At 33.6% G+C, this 19,651-nt stretch overlaps 1 protein-coding gene across 2 annotated transcripts in view; it reads left to right on the top strand.

Annotated features, from left to right (window-relative positions):
- Positions 1-19,651, top strand: part of ATRNL1 (attractin like 1) — a 683,154-nt gene that overhangs the window by 206,778 nt on the left and 456,725 nt on the right. For both annotated transcript variants that reach the window (XM_060286203.1, XM_060286202.1), the window contains exon 21: positions 13,292-13,344. In XM_060286203.1, the coding sequence (XP_060142186.1) occupies positions 13,292-13,344 (53 nt within the window). The remainder of the gene's footprint in view (positions 1-13,291; positions 13,345-19,651) is intronic.

Below are 19,651 nucleotides of genomic sequence, written 5' to 3'. Positions count from 1 at the left end.
AACCAATAAGCAGAAGGTAGATGTCAGCTGCCTTAGTAGAAAATTGTGATCCTTCAGTCTTTTCATGATTCTGATTTGAATCTCTGATTCCCAGAGCCCATCAGTTAAAATAGTGGTTGGGTTCCTTTGAGGAACCATGCATGCCATCTCATCAATACACACAATACATTCTCCTCCATTCTATCCAGTGGGACCTCAAGCCATTTAGTACATAATTGGTCACTGGAAAATGGCGCACACATACTTTTGAAGTATGCACACATACTTTTGCATTTAAGTGTTGAGTATCCACTTAAAATGTCTTGTGACGCTAATCATATCTGCATGAGCAGTTCTTCTCTCCAGTAAATTGCACATCACAGTGAAAAGTGAGCTTTCGTGGTTCTTGTGTATTTTTCATCGTATTTAGTGCAATACTGTAAACATTAAATGAAGCCATGGGACCCATATGAAGTGCCACTAGGGATATTGGAAGTGCTCCTGAGAAGCAGAGAAGAGTCATGACACTACAGGAAAAAGCTGAATTGCTTGATACGTACTATAGATTGAGGTCTGCAGCTGCAGTTGCCTGCCATTTCAAGACAAATGAATCCAGCATAAGGACCATTGTAAAAAACAGAGAAGGAAATTTGTGAAGCCATCACTGCAGCTACTCCAGAAGGTGCTCAAACCTTGTACTCATTGCATAATACCTTTTAATCTCATATTGAAAATGCAACTTATGTGGGTGCAGGATTGTTGTGAGAAAGGCATACCTATAGACTCTAATATGATTCAAGAAAAAGTGAAGTCATTATATGTCAACTTACAGCAAAGGGAAGATGAAGGGTCTAAAGCTGGAGAATTTAACGCCAGCAAAGGATGGTTTGATAATTTTAGAAAGAGGTTTGGCTTAAAGAATGTCAAGATAACAGGAGAAGCAGCTTCTCCTGACTGAGAGGGAGCAGATGAGTACCCAGATGCCATTAAGGAATCACTGATGAGATATCTGCTTGAACAGATTTTTAATGCAGATGAAAATGCTGTATTCTAGAAAAAAATGCCACAAAGGACTTCTGTTAGTAAGGAAGAGAAGCAAGCACTAGGATTTAGGGCAGGAAGGGGTAGCCTAACTCAACTGTTTTGTGCAAATGAAGTCAGGTTTATGATCAGGACTGCCATTGTGTATAAAGCTGCTAATCCAGGAGCCTAGCAGGGAAAAGATAAATATCAGCTTCCTGTGTTTTGATTGTACAAGAAGGCCTAGATAACGAGAACCATTGTTTTGGATTGGTTCCATTGATGCTTTGTTCCTAAAGTCAGGAAGTACCTTGCCAATAAGGGACTGCCTTTTAAAGTTCTTTTTGCTATTGGACAGTGCCCCCTGGACGCCCAGATCTCCATGAGTTCAACACCAACGGCATCAAAGTGGTCTACTTGCCCTCTAACAACATCTCTAATTCAGCCTCTAGATCAGGGCATCCATAAGGATCTTTAAGCCTCATTACGCACAGTACTCTATGCACAGGATTGTCAGTGCTATGGAGGGGAACCCAGATAGGGAGAACATCATGAAAGTCTGGAAGGATTTTGCCCTGGAAGATGCCGTTGTGTTATAGAAAAAGCTGTGAGAACTACAGAACTTGAACCAATAAATTCCTGCTGGAGAAAACTGTCCAGATGATCATGACTTCACAGGATTTATGACAGAGACAGGAAATCGTGGAAGAGATTGCGGATATAGAAAAAAAAATTTAAAAAGGTGGGGGTTGAAGGGTTTCAAGATATGGATCTCGGAGAAATTCTAAAGCTGATAGATACCACACCACAGGAATTAACTAAGGACAGCTTGATGGAGTTGAGTGCTTCTGAACCAGTGCCAGACAGTAAGGAAGAAGATGTAGAAGAAGCAGCACCAGAAAACAAATTGACATTAGACAGTTTGACGTGGGGTTCTGATTATTCAAGACTACTTCTAACTTCTTTCATGACATTGGAGCCTTCTGTGATATGGCCGCTGAAACTAAAGCAAACGGTGGAGGAGAGGTACTGTATAGAAACAATTTTTAGAGAAATGAAAAAACAAGAAAAGTCCAACAGAAATCACAGTACATTTCTGTGAAGTTACACTAGTGTGCTTGCCTCGCCTGCCTCCCCCGCCCCTCCTCCACCTCTTCCTCCTCTGCCTACTCAGCGTGAGACAGCAGGGGTGAAGACCTTTAAGATGATCCACTTCCACTTAATGAATAGTAAATAATCATCATGCCATATAGTCAATCAACTTATCTCTTGTGTATGTGTGAGTGCTTTCCTGTGAAAATGTAATAACTGTATGACAAGAACTGTGTGTGACTTTTTTTTTTTTTTTTGCGCGGTACGCGGGCCTCTCACTGTTGTGGCCTCTCCCATTGTGGAGCACAGGCTCTGGACGCACAGGCTCAGCGGCCATGGCTCACGGGCCCAGCCGCTCTGCAGCATGTGGGATCTTCCCGGACCGGGGCACGAACCCATGTCCCCTGCATCAGCAGGCGGACTCTCAACCACTGTGCCACCAGGGAAGCCCCTGTGTGAGACATTTTTGTGTCATCATCATCATCTGAGTATTCATCATGTACGTCATTGTGTTTAAGACTTGTATTGAAATGGATAGTCTATCCTTACATAGGCATAAAGTGAGTGATATTAATATAAAATTAATGTGTTAGATTTCTTACTGTTTTATAACTTTGCTTTCAAAGAATTACCTTACTGTACAGTATGCCTCTCTCTCTTATAGTTGGAGAAACTGCATATCAGCCTATCATCACTGAGTGGTTTTTAAATGAAAGTAACAGTGTTTTTGGTACTGTATTGTAAATATGACTGTAATACTGTATGCCATAAAGATTTTTTTTACCGTCTTTATTGGAGTATAATTGCTTTACAATGGTGTGTTAGTTTCTGCTTTATAACAAAGTGAATCAGCTATACATATACATATGTCCCCATATCTCCTTCTTCTTGCATCTCCCTCCCACCCTCCCTATCCCACCCCTCCAGGCGGTCACAAAGCACCGAGGTGATCTCCCTATGCTATGAGGCTGCTTCCCACTAGCCATCTGTTTTACATTTGGTAGTGTATATATGTCCATGCTTCTCTCTCACTTCGTCCCAGCTTACCCTTCCCCCTCCTCGTGTCCTCAAGTCCATTCTCTACGTCTGTGTCTTTATTCCTGACCTGCCCCTAGGTTCTTCAGAACCATTTTTTGTTTTTTTTTTTAGATTCCATATATATGTGTTAGCATACGGTATTTGTTTTTCTCTTTCTGACTTACTTCACTCTGTATGACAGACTCTGGGTCCATCCACCTCACTACAAATAACTCAGTTTCGTTTCTTTTTATGGCCGAGTAATATTCCATTGTATATATGTGCCACATCTTCTTTATCCATTCATCTGTCGATGGACACTTAGGTTGCTTCCATGTCCTGGCTATTGTAAATAGAGCTGCAATGAACATTGTGGTACATGAATCTTATTGAATTATGGTTTTCTCAGGGTATATGCCCAGTAGTGGGCTTGCTGGGTCATATGGTAGTTCTATTTTTAGTTTTTTAAAGGAACCTCCATACTGTTCTCCATAGTGGCTGTATCAATTTACATTCCCACCAACAGTGCAAGAGGGTTCCTTTTTCTCCACACCCTTTCCAGCATTTATTGTTTGTAGATTTTTAAAATTTTATAATTATTCATTCATTAGTGTGTAGGCTAAGCTACTGTGAAGCAGCCCTATTGATTACACTACATTTTACCATAAAACAATCATATTGCTGATTTTTTGTTATCAAAGCATGAATTGCTGTACTTGTAAATAAATATAAATTTCTTTTTCACATTTTTTCATTACTGATGGCTAGTGTTAGTAATACATACAACATCTACAGTGCTTTGTACCATATAAGACAACACTGATGTAGGTACTGATAGATAATTCATCTTGTGAACAGACGACATAAACTTATGGTATTGATAAATTGGGTACAGTACTGTAAAATGTAATTTCTCTTCTCTATGATTTTCTTAATGACATTTTCTTTTTACTCTATTGTAAGAATATAGTTTATAATACGTATAACATACAGACTTTGTGTTTATTGACTGTTTATGTTATCGGTAAGGCTTTCTGGTCAACAATAGGCTATTAGTAGTTAAGTTTGGGGGGGAGTCAAAATTTATACATGGATTTTTGACTGTGCAACGGGTTGGTGCCCCTAACCTCTGCATATTTTAATGGGCAATTTTACAAAAGGAAAAAAACCCACAGATAACACAAACATGTGGAGTCTAAACAACATGCTACTAAACAACTAATGGATCAACAAAGAAATCAAAGAGGAAATCAGAAAACACCTGTAGACAAATGAAAATGGAAACACAGTGGTCCAAATGGTCCAAAATCTATGGGATTCAGCAAAAGCCCTTCTAAGAGGGAAGTTTATAGTGATACAAGCCTACCTCAGAAAATAAATCAATCTCAAATAAGCAACCTAACCTTACACCTAAAGGAACTAGAAAAAGAAGAACAAACAAAACCTATAGTTAAAGTGAGAGAGTGGCATTGACATACATACACTACCAAATGTAAAATAGATAGCTAGTGGGAAGCAGCCACATAGCACAGGGAGATCAGCTCAGTGCTTTGTGACCACCTAGAGGGGTGGGATAGGGAGGGTGGGAGGGAGGGAGACGCAAGAGGGAGGAGATATGGGGATATATGTATACGTATAACTGATGCACTTTGCTATACAGCAGAAACTAACACAACATTGTAAAGCAATTATACTCCAATAAAGATGTTAAAAAAAAAACAAACTATAGTTGACGGAAGTAAAGAAATAGTAAAGATCAGAGCATAAATAAATAAAATAGAGACTAAAATAAACAATAGAAAAGGTCAATGAAGCTAAGATCTGGTTCTTTGAGAAGATAAACAAAATTGGTAAACTTGTAGCCAGATTCATCCAGAAAAAAAGAGGGTGTAAATAAATAAAATCAGACATGAAAGTGGAAAAGTTACAACTGACACCAAAAAAATTCAAAGGATCATAAGAGATTAGTATGAACAATTATACACTAATAAAATGCACAACTTATAAGAAATGGATAAATTCCTAGAAATGTATAATCTCTCAAGACTCAATCTGGAAGAGGTAGAAAATATGAACAGACTAATTACCAGTAATGCAATTGAATCAGTAATCAAAAAACTTTCAACAATCAAAAGTCCAGGACCAGACAGCTGTACAGGTGCATTTTATAAAACATTTAAAGAAGAGTTAACTACCCTTAGACTCTTCTAAAAAATTGAAGAGGAAGGAACACTTCCAAACTCTTTTCTGTAAGACCAGCATCTCCTTCATACCAAAACCAGACAGACATACACACACACACAATTATTCACCATTTCAAATTAATCACTCATCAGTTTTTTTTTTTTTTTTTTGCGGTACGCGGGCCTCTCACTGTTGTGGCCTCTCCCATCGCGGAGCACAGGCTCCAGACGTGCAGGCTCAGTGGCCATGGCTCACGGGCCCAGCCACTCCACGGCATGTGGGATCTTCCCGGACCGGGGCACGAACCTGTGTCCCCTGCATCGACAGGCGGACTCTCAACCACTGCGTCACCAGGGAAGCCCCAGTTTGTATTTTTAATGTGAAATATTTTCTAAATGATCAGTAATTTCAATTTTTATTTTATTTTGATCCAGTAATTGTTTTTAAATTGTTTCTTAATTTCAAAGACTTTAAATTGTTAATTAAAAAAATCTCTTCATTGACTTGTTTTGTAAATCTGGACTTTTTAAGTAGACTTTAATTTTATAGCAGTCGTAGGTTCACAGCAATATTGAACAGAAGGTACAGAAATATACCCCTACCCCATAGATTCATAGCTTCTTCCATTATCAATACCCCTCACCAAAGAGATACATTTGTTACAATTTATGAACCTACATTGACACATCATTATCACCCAAAGTCCAGAGTTTACATTCAGGTTCACTTTTAGCTTTGTGCATTCATTCTGTGGGTTTTGATAAATATGTAATGGCATGTATTCATCATCATAGTATCATACACAATACTTTAACTGACCTAAAAATCCTCAGTACTTCTCTTTTTCATCCCTCCCTCTCTCCTAACTTCTGACAACCACTGATCTTTGTACTGTTTCTATAGTTTTGCCTTTTCAAAAATGTCATGTAACTGGAATCATATAGTATATAGCCTTCTCAGAATGGCTCCTTTCACTTAGGAATATGCATTTTCATGGCTTGATTGTTCGTTCTTTTTAGTGTTGAATAACTTTCCATCATTTGGATGTACCACAGTTTATTTATCCACTCACCTACTGGAGAACATCTTGGTTGATTCCAAATTTTGGCAATAATGAATAAAGCTGCTATTAACAACCATGTGTAGGTTTTTATGTGGACATAAGCTTTCAACTCCTTTTGGTCAATACCAGTGAGTGCAATTGTTGGATCATATGGTAACAGTATGTTCAATTTTGTAAGAAACTGGCAAAATGTCTTTGAAAGTGGCTGTACCATCTTTCATTTCCACCAGCAAAGACAGAGTTCCTGTTGCTCCACGTTCCACATACCTGTCAGCATTTCGTGCTGTCAGCATTCTGGATTTTGGCCATTCTAATAGGTGTGTAGTGGTATCTCACTGTTTTAATTTGAATTTCCCTTATGACATACTATGTGCAATATCTTTTCACATGATTTTTTTTTCCATCTGTAATCTTCTTCGGTGAGATATCTGTTCAGATCTTTGGCCCGTTTTTTAAATTGGATATTTGTTTTCTTACTGTTGAGTTTTAACAGTTCTTTATATATTTTGGATAACAATCTTTTATCAGATTTGTTTTTTGCAGATATTTTCTTCTAGTCTGTTGCTGTATTCTTCATGTGTATTTCACTCATCATAATGTTTTGATATTCACATTCTTGCATCCATGTAGCTATAATTTGATGACTTTCAGTGCTGTAGAGTATTTCATTGTATGATTATAGCACACTTCATTTAATCACTTCTATTTTTTGATTTGATAATTCTAGTTTTGTTTTTTCACCATTACAACTAATGCGCTTATGAGTATTCTCATCTATGTCCCCTGGTTCACAAGTGCATACATTTTTGATAGGTCTGTGTTGGGCATCCATTTTTTCAATTTTAGAGGATTAACTCATAAAATTGTTATATGAAATTATACTCCTTCCAGGGCTCTATGATTTTCTTAATGCTCTACCCTCTTGACAATACTTGGTGTTATAAGAGATTTTAAATTTAAGGATTCTGATGGATGTATAACTGATACGTTGTAATTTGAATTTGCATTTTCTTAAGAACTGAAGTGGTTCTTTAGTTCTTAAAGGTTTAGTATGTATAATATTATAAAAGTTTTATATGTTTAATCATCAATTTAACTTCTCTTTTATGAAATAGTGCTCTTTCAAGTTTCTTGTGATTCTTTTCTATAGTATTCTCTTTTGGTTAATCATTTGTAATAATGTATTATGCATTCTCGATGCATGTCTTTTGTTGATATGTGTGGTAAATGCCACTGTGTGGAATGGGTTTCACACTGTTTTTTATGTCTTTGATGAAGAGAAGTTCTTAATTTTAATATCCAATATATCAGTCTTTTCCATATGGTTAGTGCTTTTGGGGGGTTCTGTTTGTTTGAGACTTCCTTGTCTTCCCCTGTATTAGGTAATATCACCAAGGTGTCCAGATGGTTTTAGGTTTTTCTTTGTGGGCATGTTTTAATTACTTCTTTAAAATAAGATACAAACTATTGAATTTCTTTAAAAGTAATAAACTATTCAGATTTTTAATCTCATCCTAAGTCTCTTTTATTCTTCGGCTTTAAGAATTTTTTCTTTTTGTTTTACCAGTTTTACTATGATTGCTTAGTTATTATTATTATTTATTCATTTATCATGTTGGGCATTTCAGAAAGTTCAGCCAGTACTCTTCAAGTGTTGCTGCTTCTCCATTCTCTCTGTCTTCTGCTTTTGGAGTCCAGTAACACCAGAACTTTTATATCTTCATATTTTTCCACTCTCTCCTGACCTGTTTTTCAGTTTACTCTTGTTTTTCCACTGTGTGTAATTTGCTGTTAATCTCATCCATTCAGTTCCTAATTTTGGTTATTGTATTTTCATTTTCTTGTTTTTATATTTTCCAGTTTTTCAGACTAAATTCTTATTCTTAATCTGTTATAGTTTTTAATTGCCTTTTATAGTTTACAAAATTTAGACAAATTTTTAATCTTGCCTGTAATCTCCTCCAATATAATAGCTATTTTAAAGCCATTGGCTTTTCCTAGATAATATCTAAATTCCCATGGCTCTATTTCCATCATCCTTTGTTTTTCCTGGTTCCTGTTCTTGTTTTCTTACCTATTTCCATGCCCAGTTATTTTTTTATTTTGTACTGATACCATATTTGCAAAATATATTTATAGAAAATATGAGACCATGGGTTAAATCTTAGGGGAATTTGATTCTGCTCTGTGTCTGAGGGCACATAGCATTAATCATTTTCAGGAATAAGGATGGTTCAAAGTAGATCTGCAGTCTCTGGAAGGCCTTTTTATGACCTTAAACCTAAGATTACACTTTGGGACTAAACTCATGAACCTTTGGTGGCCCTGGAGTCCAATCCTTTTCCTGTGAAATGCTGTTCCTATTCATAATTGGCGAAAAAGGGATCCCCGAAATGATTCTGCGTCCTGGGAGTCCATTCTTCTCTGCATCCTGGCCTGGTAATTTTTCACTCTTTTGCTCTCCAATACTTTTAAGCATTAAAAAAATAAAACCTACTGTTTTTAGTAGTCTTCAACTACCTAGTTACTTCTGTTTATTATTATTGGACTTTGAAATCCATAAACAGCCTTACAATTCTAGAACCTGTATCTCCTCAGGTTCTATTTCAGTATTTACCATACCTTCATGTCTGAATTTTTGTTTATTTAGGATACATTGTCTGAGAAGTGTGGTGTCAATATTAATACTATTATAGTGCTTAATATCATAATTTTGTTTATATTATATGGTATTATTTTTATGGGTTTCTTTAGAGGAAGAACAAAGCAAAAGTGTTTTACCTTATGTATAACTTTCATAGTTTTTCATAAAAACACAAATTTATTTATCAGATTCTCAGCTGTTTTAAATAATCTGTTATGATATTTCAAAATTATAACAACTAGATGTCCCTCTTTTTAGCTTCTGAGTAGAAAAATTATATCTTGTGATAAAATATGTATATGTATTTAAATATTTACATCAATAGGAACAAAATGAAATGCTATATTTTAACACTTAGAAATGTGGAATTATTTTATGTTCTGTTTTTTAGAAAGTGATACTTATCATGTAATGTGGTCATTCACGTAAATGGTAACCATTATTTAGGTGACATATAATGATAATATTTACCCTTTCAAAGTCCCTAATGAATATTTCAGCCTAAATCTGTTTTATAAAAAAATCTGGCTGTTTGCTTAGTGGGAATAGAGGATGATTATCTCTTTGCTTAGACACAGAAATACTTTGAAGTTATGTTTTTAATTAAGCCATGCAGAAGATTTCTGAGGATTTTAATGTTTGTATCTAATATTTATACAGAAAGATGCTGAATTTTATTTTTTAAATTTTTAAATTTTTTTAAGATACTGAATTTTAAAAACATTACTTAGCTTACATATCAGAATTATTTTTAATGTAATTTATATAGTACAATATTAATTTGTTTAAAGAATTATTATTTATATCTATACTTTTCCCTTCATATTCTCTTTACCTCTTATAATCAGAGTTTGAATTTGATCAAATACTTTTACTCAAATTATTTATGATATGAATTAGATTAGTACATATTCATATCTCAAATAATTGTATTGAAATATAATAAAAACTTTATGTATAACAAAAATATTATTGTGGACAGATCCTAAGGTGACTACTACTGATCTCTGCCTTCTGGTATTCACACATTATTGTATAATCCCCTTTCATTGAGTCTGGGCAGGACATGTGACTTGGTTCTAAACTAGAAAATTTAGCAAAGGTGATGGGGTATCACTTCTATGGTTATGTTTAGTGTTTTGTGTGTGTGTACGGTGTGAGGATTGGGTCTAATCCTGTATTTTTCCAAATGGCCATCCAGTTGTCTCAGTACCATTTAAGATGATGAATGTCTTTACTCCAGTCATTCAGAACACTATGCTTATCTTATACTAGATTTCTAGATTTTTCTGGAATTTCTGGAATTTCTCTTCTGTACCATTTATCTTTCTATTTATGTACTGATGCCATACTGTTTTAATTTTATAGATGTTGAGTATATTTTAATGTCTTTTCAGTCTAGCTCCCCTCAAAGCTCTTCCTTTTCATAGCTGTTTCCAGCTATTCTTGTATGTTTATTCCTGTATATGAACATTAAGATCAACTTTTCTAGCTCCTTTAAAGCTCATTAGAATTTTTATTAGATCAAATTAACCATTGTCATTGAAATGAACTGACAACCTGATGATGTTGAGATAGCCTAATGAAAAATGAGGAATATCTTTCAGTTTATTTATATCTACTTTTGTGTTTTTCAGGCTGAATTTTATGCCTAAAATTTCATTATGTTTCCTCTGCAACTATTTGTTTCCCCAGTTGTTTGTAAGCACTGGTGATTCTTTAAATAATACCTGAAATTAAAATACCAAAAATTGGTGTTTAAGCTCACTCAACTCATAATTATATATTTTGAAAATACTTTTGATACATTCAAAATTCTTTCAATAATTATTAATATAAAACCTTTTAGACAATGTATGTTTCTAATTTGCTTTCTTGAGTTTGAAAATATAAAAGAGAATGTCGTTTTTATATCGGACACCTTCAAGAACTCTATAAAGCCTCTGAGTTTAATTCTTAACAAGGTGGTGTTAATTCCTTATTTGTGTCAAAATTCTGAGCTTGAGTTATAAAAACCAGCAGAAGTTACTTCCGAAACAAGAGCATATAATTTCATCCTTCTGAGAAAATGTGTGTTTTGGAGAAAATAAATTTTTTTTTTTTTTTTTTTTTTTTGCGGTACGCGGGCCTCTCACTGTTGTGGCCTCTCGCGTTGCGGAGCACAGGCTCCGGATGCGCAGGCTCAGCGGCCATGGCTCACGGGCCCAGCCGCTCCGTGGCATGTGAGATCTTCCCAGACCGGGGCACGAACCCGTGTCCCCTGCATCGGCAGGCGGACTGTCAACCACTGCGCCACCAGGGAAGCCCTGGAGAAAATAAAATTTTAAGTATTCCTTTTAAAAACTATATTATGTTGAAGGTAAACATGTTACAATAATTTCCAGTCCAATATATGATTATATAATTTGAATAAACTAATTATTAATAACAAAAATGAAAGCTTCATATCTTCCGTATTGGAAAATAGGTTTGTATTGGAGCTCTTAAAGTCAACTCATAGATAAATTAAAAAGTACTTGAAATCCCTTGTCATTTGTCAAAGTTATTCATCTTAGATTGCTATGTGAACTTGAAAGCCATCTATTTTAGGCAGTAAGATATACAGGGAATACCATGCATAACACAGCAGGGAATATTATGTTGAATATTTTCCTGTTCTAAAAATAGTATTGTGATACCCATTTGCAACAAGTCAAGTTCACTTTTTGTGAGAGAAAAAGGAGTTATAACGGTATTGTAAATCAGTCCTTTATGTATATACTTGGTACAAAGTGATAGGATTTAAGTAGGTTAAGTCTAAAGGAAGGGACAATAGTATAGGAATAATATAGATTCTGAAGTGCTTAACCTAGCAGTAATGAGTATGATCATTTTCGAAAGCTAGAAAACTACTATATAACACACATTTAAAAAGTAACTTTTGGAGAAGTCACAGAAAACCTAAGATTACCCCTAAGTTCCTTTTTTCCAGAGAATAAAGTTAGTGGTATAAAGGGCTATATATTTCTACTTTAATCTTGTAGTTACTGTAGAAAAGTATTTACTCTTCAACTCATTTTTTTTTCATGGATGCAAAAAATTATCAAGCACATGACTGAAAATTGCATTCAGAATGTAACTGATTATTTACTTTATTATTCTCAACTGTTCGACCCTTCATTAATTAAAATATATATGTATTAAAATTATTTCTCAGTTCTAAGTAACTCTACTAAAGCTAAAGACATTTTTGGAAGAATTTTCTCACCTTTTAAAATTCTGCATATAATTTAAATATTGAGTCACTTTATACAATTACCCTTGTGTACATTTTATAATAATTAAATTTGGATGGCGTTCCAGGAAGTAGTATTATGCAAAGCCAAGCTATATATCTGTTAGTCACTAATTGTCATTTTAATTGAATTGTAGAAATAAGGATTGAAAGAATATGGGCTTCACAAATTTTCAAAATACTTATGATTTTCTCCCACTGCTATAGTTAACCATAATTTTAAAGAATTTAACTTAGAATTCATGAGTTTGAACGCTCATGTGTTCTTTCATTTTGTTATAATCTGCTTACATGAATTTAGAGTTTGAACTCCTGAATTTAGGGCTGGATGATTTAGAGAAAACTTTCCTCCATTACACAATTGAGGAGGTTTTTTTTTCAGTATGCGGGCCTCTCACTGTTGTGGCCTCTCCCATTGCGGAGCACAGGCTCCGGACGCGCAGGCTCAGGGGTCATGGCTCACGGGCCCGGCCGCTCCGCGGCATGTGGGATCTTCCCGGACCGGGGCACGAACCCGTGTCCCCTCCATCGGCAGGCGGACTCTCAACCACTGCGCCACCAGGGAAGCCCGAGGAGGTCTTTTTAAAATACAGATTCATTGGTTTAGAAACTGGGGAAAAATATATTAATTTCAAAGAATACCATAAGTAAGAAAAAGATGTGATTTATGAATTCCCACAACTTTTCCCTCCTACCTAAAAATGTCTTTAAATCTTTATCCAGACTTGAAAATCTTCCCCATATTGTTAAGGGAGAATACATATCCCCCAAACTTTTATCCCATCCCCTATATTCCTCTTGTGTATGTTTGTCTTTTCCACTTATTTCTTCTCTCATGCATTCCCATATATAGGCTTTCTACATGAATTCTTTTGAAGATTTGTTTTTAAAACTTCAATTAATAGTAGTTTTTAAGATGTTTTAATGTAGAGTTTAATTACTTTTTTGCTGGAAGGAAAAGCATGAGGCTTTTGAATTTTGTTGCTTAATAGTAAATGAGATTTTTGTATTTCTACAGATGTGACTCTGAAAATCGCTATGTTGGTAATCCACTTAGAGGAACATGTTATTGTAAGTATTTGTATTTTTTATTTTAAATAGTTGGTTTGTTTTATTAGTTTCAGGTGATTTTGCAGGTAATAAAATTCATATTGAATAACTGATGTTGTCATTAATATGTTACCATTTCTATTTTTAAATCTTTTAACTCCATATATATTGCTAAGAACGTCAGTGTCTTCTTGCTATATTCTCTAATTATATTTGGTGCATTTTTTTCTACTCTGAAGGGTAAAACAGCAATAGATCTATTCTGAACATGCAACAAAATATAGAACTTGAGTAAACTCAGCTGGATTTTGATGTAATCTTTTTCATTATGATTAAATTTTGAACAGATAGAATTTTGTGATAGATTTTTCCGGGAGGCAATTTTGGTTATTACTAAAAAGCTGTGCTGATTTTGTACTGAAAGATCCTTTTATTGGGTAATGATCATGTGGCAGATGTATGTTTAACTTTCAAGAAACAAACAATTTCCAAAATGCTTGTATTACTTTACATTTCCAGTAGCAGTGTATGAGATTTTTAGTTCTTCAAAATCTCTCGGTAAAAAAACATTTTGTAGGTTTCATCATATCTTTTTTACGTAGACAATAATGTGTTCTGCAAGTAATGGAATTTGATTACTTCATTTTCTCACTGGATGCCTTTTTTTTTTTTTTTTGGTCTTATTGCATTGGTACCTCTGGTATCATGTAAAAAGATATGATAAGCATGCAATTATTTTTGACATGTTCCTGATCTCATAGGGAAAGCACTCAGTCTTTCACCATTAAGTATGTTGTAAACTTTTCATATATGCCTTTATTAAGTTGAGGAAATTCCCTTCTATTCCTACTCTGTTGAGTATTTTTATCAAGAATGGATGATTTTTATGTCATACATTTTTTCTACCTCAATTGAGATGTCCATAAGGTGTTTCTATTTTACTTTGTTAGTATAGTAATTTTAGTTTCAAAAATTAATGGATGGTATCACATTATATGGATATATCACTGTTTTTTGGTCCATTTACCAGTTGATGGACATTGGGATTATTTCTAGGCTTTGGCTATTAGAAAAATGCTGACATTTAGATAGTCTATATACTTTCATTTTTGGGGGGTAGATTCCTAGGAGTGGAATTGGGAGGTTAGATGATATGCTTATGGTCAAGAAACTGTCAGATGATTTTATAGCATGGATATACCGTTTTACATTCCCACTAGCAATTTATATGTTTCAGTTTTTCTGCATTCTCATCAACACTTTATATTGTCTATCTTTTTGATTATAGCCATTCTAGAGTATTAGTAGTATCTTGTGGTTTAAATTTGCATTTCTATTATGACTAATAACTCTGAGTTCAATTTCATGTGTCCATGTCTTGAACATGTTTTGTTAGATATGTAAAATACTAATTTCCTAATACTTTTGTTGCTATTTCAAATAGTATCTTTTAAAACTACATTTTCTATTTGTTTGATATGGTAAAATGAACTTCATTTTAGTGTACTGATCTGACATTCATAAAGGTCAGTGAACTCTGTTATTAATTCTAATAGTTTATAAATGTTTGATTTTAAAATACAGTTAGTTATATTACATGCAAATAACTTTTATTCCTCACTTTTCCAATTTTTTATCCCATTATTGGGACCGTTGGGATCTCTCTTTCAGTGCTGAGTCAAAGTGATGGTAGTAGACATTACCATCAAGTTGAGAGTTTGCTATAATTTATAGAATATTCCCTGTATCAAGTTAAGAAAATTCCTGTCTATACTAGTGTGCTGCAAGATTTCATCATGCGTGACTTTTTCCTCTACCTTGTTATATATGAAGCTGAATTAATAGATTTTCATTAATTAGACATCTTTTCATTCTGGGGTAAACCAAACATAGTTATGATATATTATTTTTGGGGATACTGCTAAATATTATTTGTTTATATTTTATTTAGGATTATTTTCAGTATAAATGAATGCAGACTATATTTTTACATTATTTTTTTCTGATGAATTGACCTTTGAGTTGTTGTTTTTCTTTTCCAGCTTCATATTGTGTAACTATGGTAATAACTTTTAAAGTTGAATTTGACAAGATTGCTGTTTTATTTTTTTATTTTTTTAACGTCTTTATTGGAGTATGATTGCTTTACAATGGTGTGTTAGTTTCTGCTTTATAATAAAGTGAATCAACTATACATATACATATATCCCCATATCTCTTCCCTCTTGTGTCTCCCTCCCTCCCACCCTCCCTATCCCACCCCTCTAGGTGGTCACAAAGCACCAAGCTGATCTCCTTGTGCTATGTGGCTGCTTCCCACTAGCTATCTATTTTACATTTGGTAGTGTATATATTTTAAAACAAGAACAGTTAAAAAATATCAAGTGAACTTCAAAGGTTAGCTAAATTCAACTGAGATCTCTGGGTCTCGTGCTTCTTTATTGGTAGTTTTTTTTTGTTGTTGTTCATCTTTTTTTCCCCCCATGTTATAGCATTGGCTTTGGGTTTATTCATCCTTTCCACTGATTTTGTTTTCTAGTTCATCAGTTTTAGGTTTTGTCTTTAGTAATGTCCTTCTCTTTTATAGTTTATAATTGTTGTTTTGCCTACATTTGATATGTTTTCTTATTAATATTATTTTCTACATAGTTTATGGTTCAATTTTTATATTCTTTTTGTATTTTATGAAAGAATTTTCTTAATTTCAATTAAGTAAATCTTATTAAAACCATCTTTTAATTATGTTTTCTAATTTTCTTGAGAATGCGGCATAAAAAGATTCCAAAACCTACTAAGGTATTTTTTAGCCTATGGGACATTTGACAGTGTTTGGAGGCATTTTTATGTATCACAAGTAGGAGTGGTTTGTGGGTCCTATGGACTTCCAGTGGGTAGAGGGTGTTATATATTTTACAATGCACATGAGAGCTCCTTAGAACAAAGAATTATCGGACCCAAAATTTCAACATTGTGGGGGCTGAGAAATCCTGATTTAGAGGTTTAATCAGATACAGATATGATTTTGGAGGAAACACTATTTCACAGGTGGGTTTGTGTTCTTCATGTAGCAGAAGTAAGTAATGCCTGCAAGTCTCTCTTTTTATGTTCTTAGCAGAGACTGATGCGCAATGTTAGATTGTAGTTGATTAAGAGTTGTAAGCTGGTATTCTAACTACTTTATTTCTTGATTGAAAAAATTCTGTAAAATCAAATTTCCTCATGCAAGGTATTTGCTTTCTCATTGGTACAGTCATATAGGAAAGGCATGATAAATGCTTTAATTTGTTTTTATTAATTACTGGTTTTCAAAATAAAGAACTGTTTGCTTAATATCTTTCCAAGGTGACAACTAGATTTGTTGTTTTTGTGTTGTAAATTTATGGACACAAACATATTTAATATGTTTCAATCCACTTGCAATTATTTTCTTTACTGATGTTTATATTATCTATTTTCTATGTCTTTTAATTGATCCTTGTTGTCTATATTTTCCACATTCATTTTGTTTTACTTCTCTCAAACATCCTGGATTTTATGGAGACATATTTTTGTCTGATTTCTTAAAATTAGATATTCTTAATTGATTCTTCTTGAATCTTTAGTGTTTCTTGTGTCCCAAAGGAGTAACTAGTTACAATTATGGACACAAGTAAATTACATTCCATTTTTTTAGGAATAATAAATATACTAATATTTAAGCCTTTTATATTTGAGACTAAGCTGATTTTTCTTTAGATCAGTGCTATCCAAAATAAATATAATGTAAGCCACATGTGGAATTAAAATTTTTCTACTAGCTACACCACAAAAATTAAACAGGTGAAATCATTTTGAGTAATATATTCTATTTAATTCAGCATACCTAAAATGTTATTTTAATATGTCACAGTATAAAAAATCATCAATGACCTATTTTTTTTTTTTAGTTTTTCTTCTAGGTGTTTGAAATACAGTTTGTATGCTATACTAATGGCAGTCCCAATTCAAATCAGTCACATTTAAGTTATTCAGTAGGCACATGTGAATAGTGGCTACCATATTGGACAGCTCATCTATTATATAGGACTCTCACCCTTTTTTAAAAATGTTAAAAGGATAGTCATGAAGCACTAGATGGCAGTCTTGTCATTTGTTATGAGACCTTTGAAGTTTAATAACATTTAAAAGAAATGGTGTTAAAAAAAAAAAGAAAAGGTCAGTAGTTCTTGTAATAGTGTTAATGGAAACGATTCTGATTTTAAAGATTGGAGTGAAATTTAAAATGCAGGTCCACACTGTAACTTGAAGCAATTGAGTGCAATGTGGTGTTAATTTAATTGAATGTAATACTTCAGCAGTTATATCCTATAGACAGTCATAGTAGTTTTTTAAACTTCAATTTAAAACCCCAAACCAAATGTATTAGATAGTTATCATGCATCACATGGAATAAAAAGAGTTTCTAGCAATGATATCAAATTTGATTGACCTTTGTAAACATTGAAGTACTCCTCTTGGCAAATATGAAAAGTAGTAACCACAAAGTAGTATAGTTTCTTTTTTTCTTAAATGCTTTTTAAAAAATTGTAACAACAATTATAATGAAGAAAACCTTAAACACAAGATGAAAGACTCGACTATGAAAATGTTATATAGAGGGTATATTTCAATGAGTAGAATCAGAGTACGGAAAGTCACTTACTGAAATCATCTACTTTTTGCTCCTACTATGTGTAATGTCCACACTATCAATTGTATTTCAGTATATTTCCAAGTAATCTAACATATTTGGGTTTTTTTCTCCTTTTACTCTGAACAATTACTATTTTACTTGATTTTCTCCTATTGCTGTGTAGAGTTCAGTGTGCAATTTTGTGATGAAAATAATATACTGCCTCTTTTAAGAGTAAGGAATTTAATTACTACTTTTATATTCAGTGTTCACCTCTACCACTCATCACATCTTACCTTAGATTATATTACTAAAAATCAAAATACTTATCTATTCATCTCACTGTAAACCCTTTAATTATTTTTGATTTATTTAATTAATGTTTGTCTTGGACTGAAAGACATTATTTATAAGCATATTATTTATTGAATTTGATTTTTTTCTTTTGTTTGATAAAAGAGAGATAATATTTCTAATAAGTGTTATTATAGCTGTAAATTAAAATAACAAATATCAGTCTCAATTTTATTACTTAAAATGCTATGTCATACAAAACAGTGAAAACAATTGAAACTTGAATTAACCTTATATTTAGTTTAACTATTCTAAAAGGTTCTTCCCTTTTAATATATACTGTACTTTAATGGTTTATGTGACTTTTTAAGTAATAAATATAAATAGCAATTTAAATAGGGTCTGGTTGGTCCATCTGCAAATAGAGCAGAAGTGACCTTGATCAACACAGAAAATCTAAATTCTTATATTTCACAAATTGAAGACGTGATGGATTGAAGATTATCTGACAAAACATAAATGAATCACATGGTTGACATTTTAATCTTATTCTTTGATTCATGTGTTCTTATTACATTTTATGAAGCTTATATTCTAGTGTTTTAAAATGTTTATTTCAGAATTATTTAATATTTTAGCATATTAAAAAATGAAGGACAATACAGCACAATTATGAAAAAGTTAAAAATAACTGAGAGAGGGACTTCCCTGGTGGTCCAGTGGTTAAGACTCTGTACTTCCACTTCAGGGGGCACAGGTTCAATCCCTGGTCTGGGAACTAAGCCAAAAAAAAAAAAAAAATAGCTGAGAGAAAAAAAATTGCTACTGAATTAACCTAGAAGAGAGATGAAAATTTATTTGACTGTATACTTATAATAAAAGTGTTATATTATTCTGGTTATGTAAATAACATAACACACTGTAAAAATAATTAAATAAAACAAAAAAAAGTTTAATGAGGAAAACAAAAATGTCTGAAAACCTCCCACCAGGCCTCCCAAGTGGAGCTGTGCTGTCTGTGCCCTCTGCAAAGATGCCCAGCTGTGAGGCAGAGTGGCAGCTCATCTCCTGAACATACTTTTCTCGCTTTATCTGTCTTGAGCAAGGGTTGATAGCTCCTTATTTGTATGAAGATGTTGAATATGCTTTTCTTTTCTTTTTTTTACTTGTGAATTTGTTTTTATTTTTATTGGGCTATAGGGGATGGGTTGGGAAATATCTCTGCAAGTTATGCCGTACTAGGGAAATGTCCATTCTCATTTCCCTGGGGTAGCTTTCCGAGCTTTTTCTTTTTCTTGGAGCTGCTGCTCTTGCTGGCAGCAGCCTCTTCAGGTCCACTGCTGAGTGGCTTCTCCTTGGAAGAGAATTGCCTCTTTTTCTTGG

This window comes from Globicephala melas, chromosome 16, assembly GCF_963455315.2.
Source record: "Globicephala melas chromosome 16, mGloMel1.2, whole genome shotgun sequence".
Taxonomy (NCBI): Eukaryota; Metazoa; Chordata; class Mammalia; order Artiodactyla; family Delphinidae; genus Globicephala; species Globicephala melas.
This window is presented reverse-complemented; position numbering and strand designations above follow the sequence as displayed.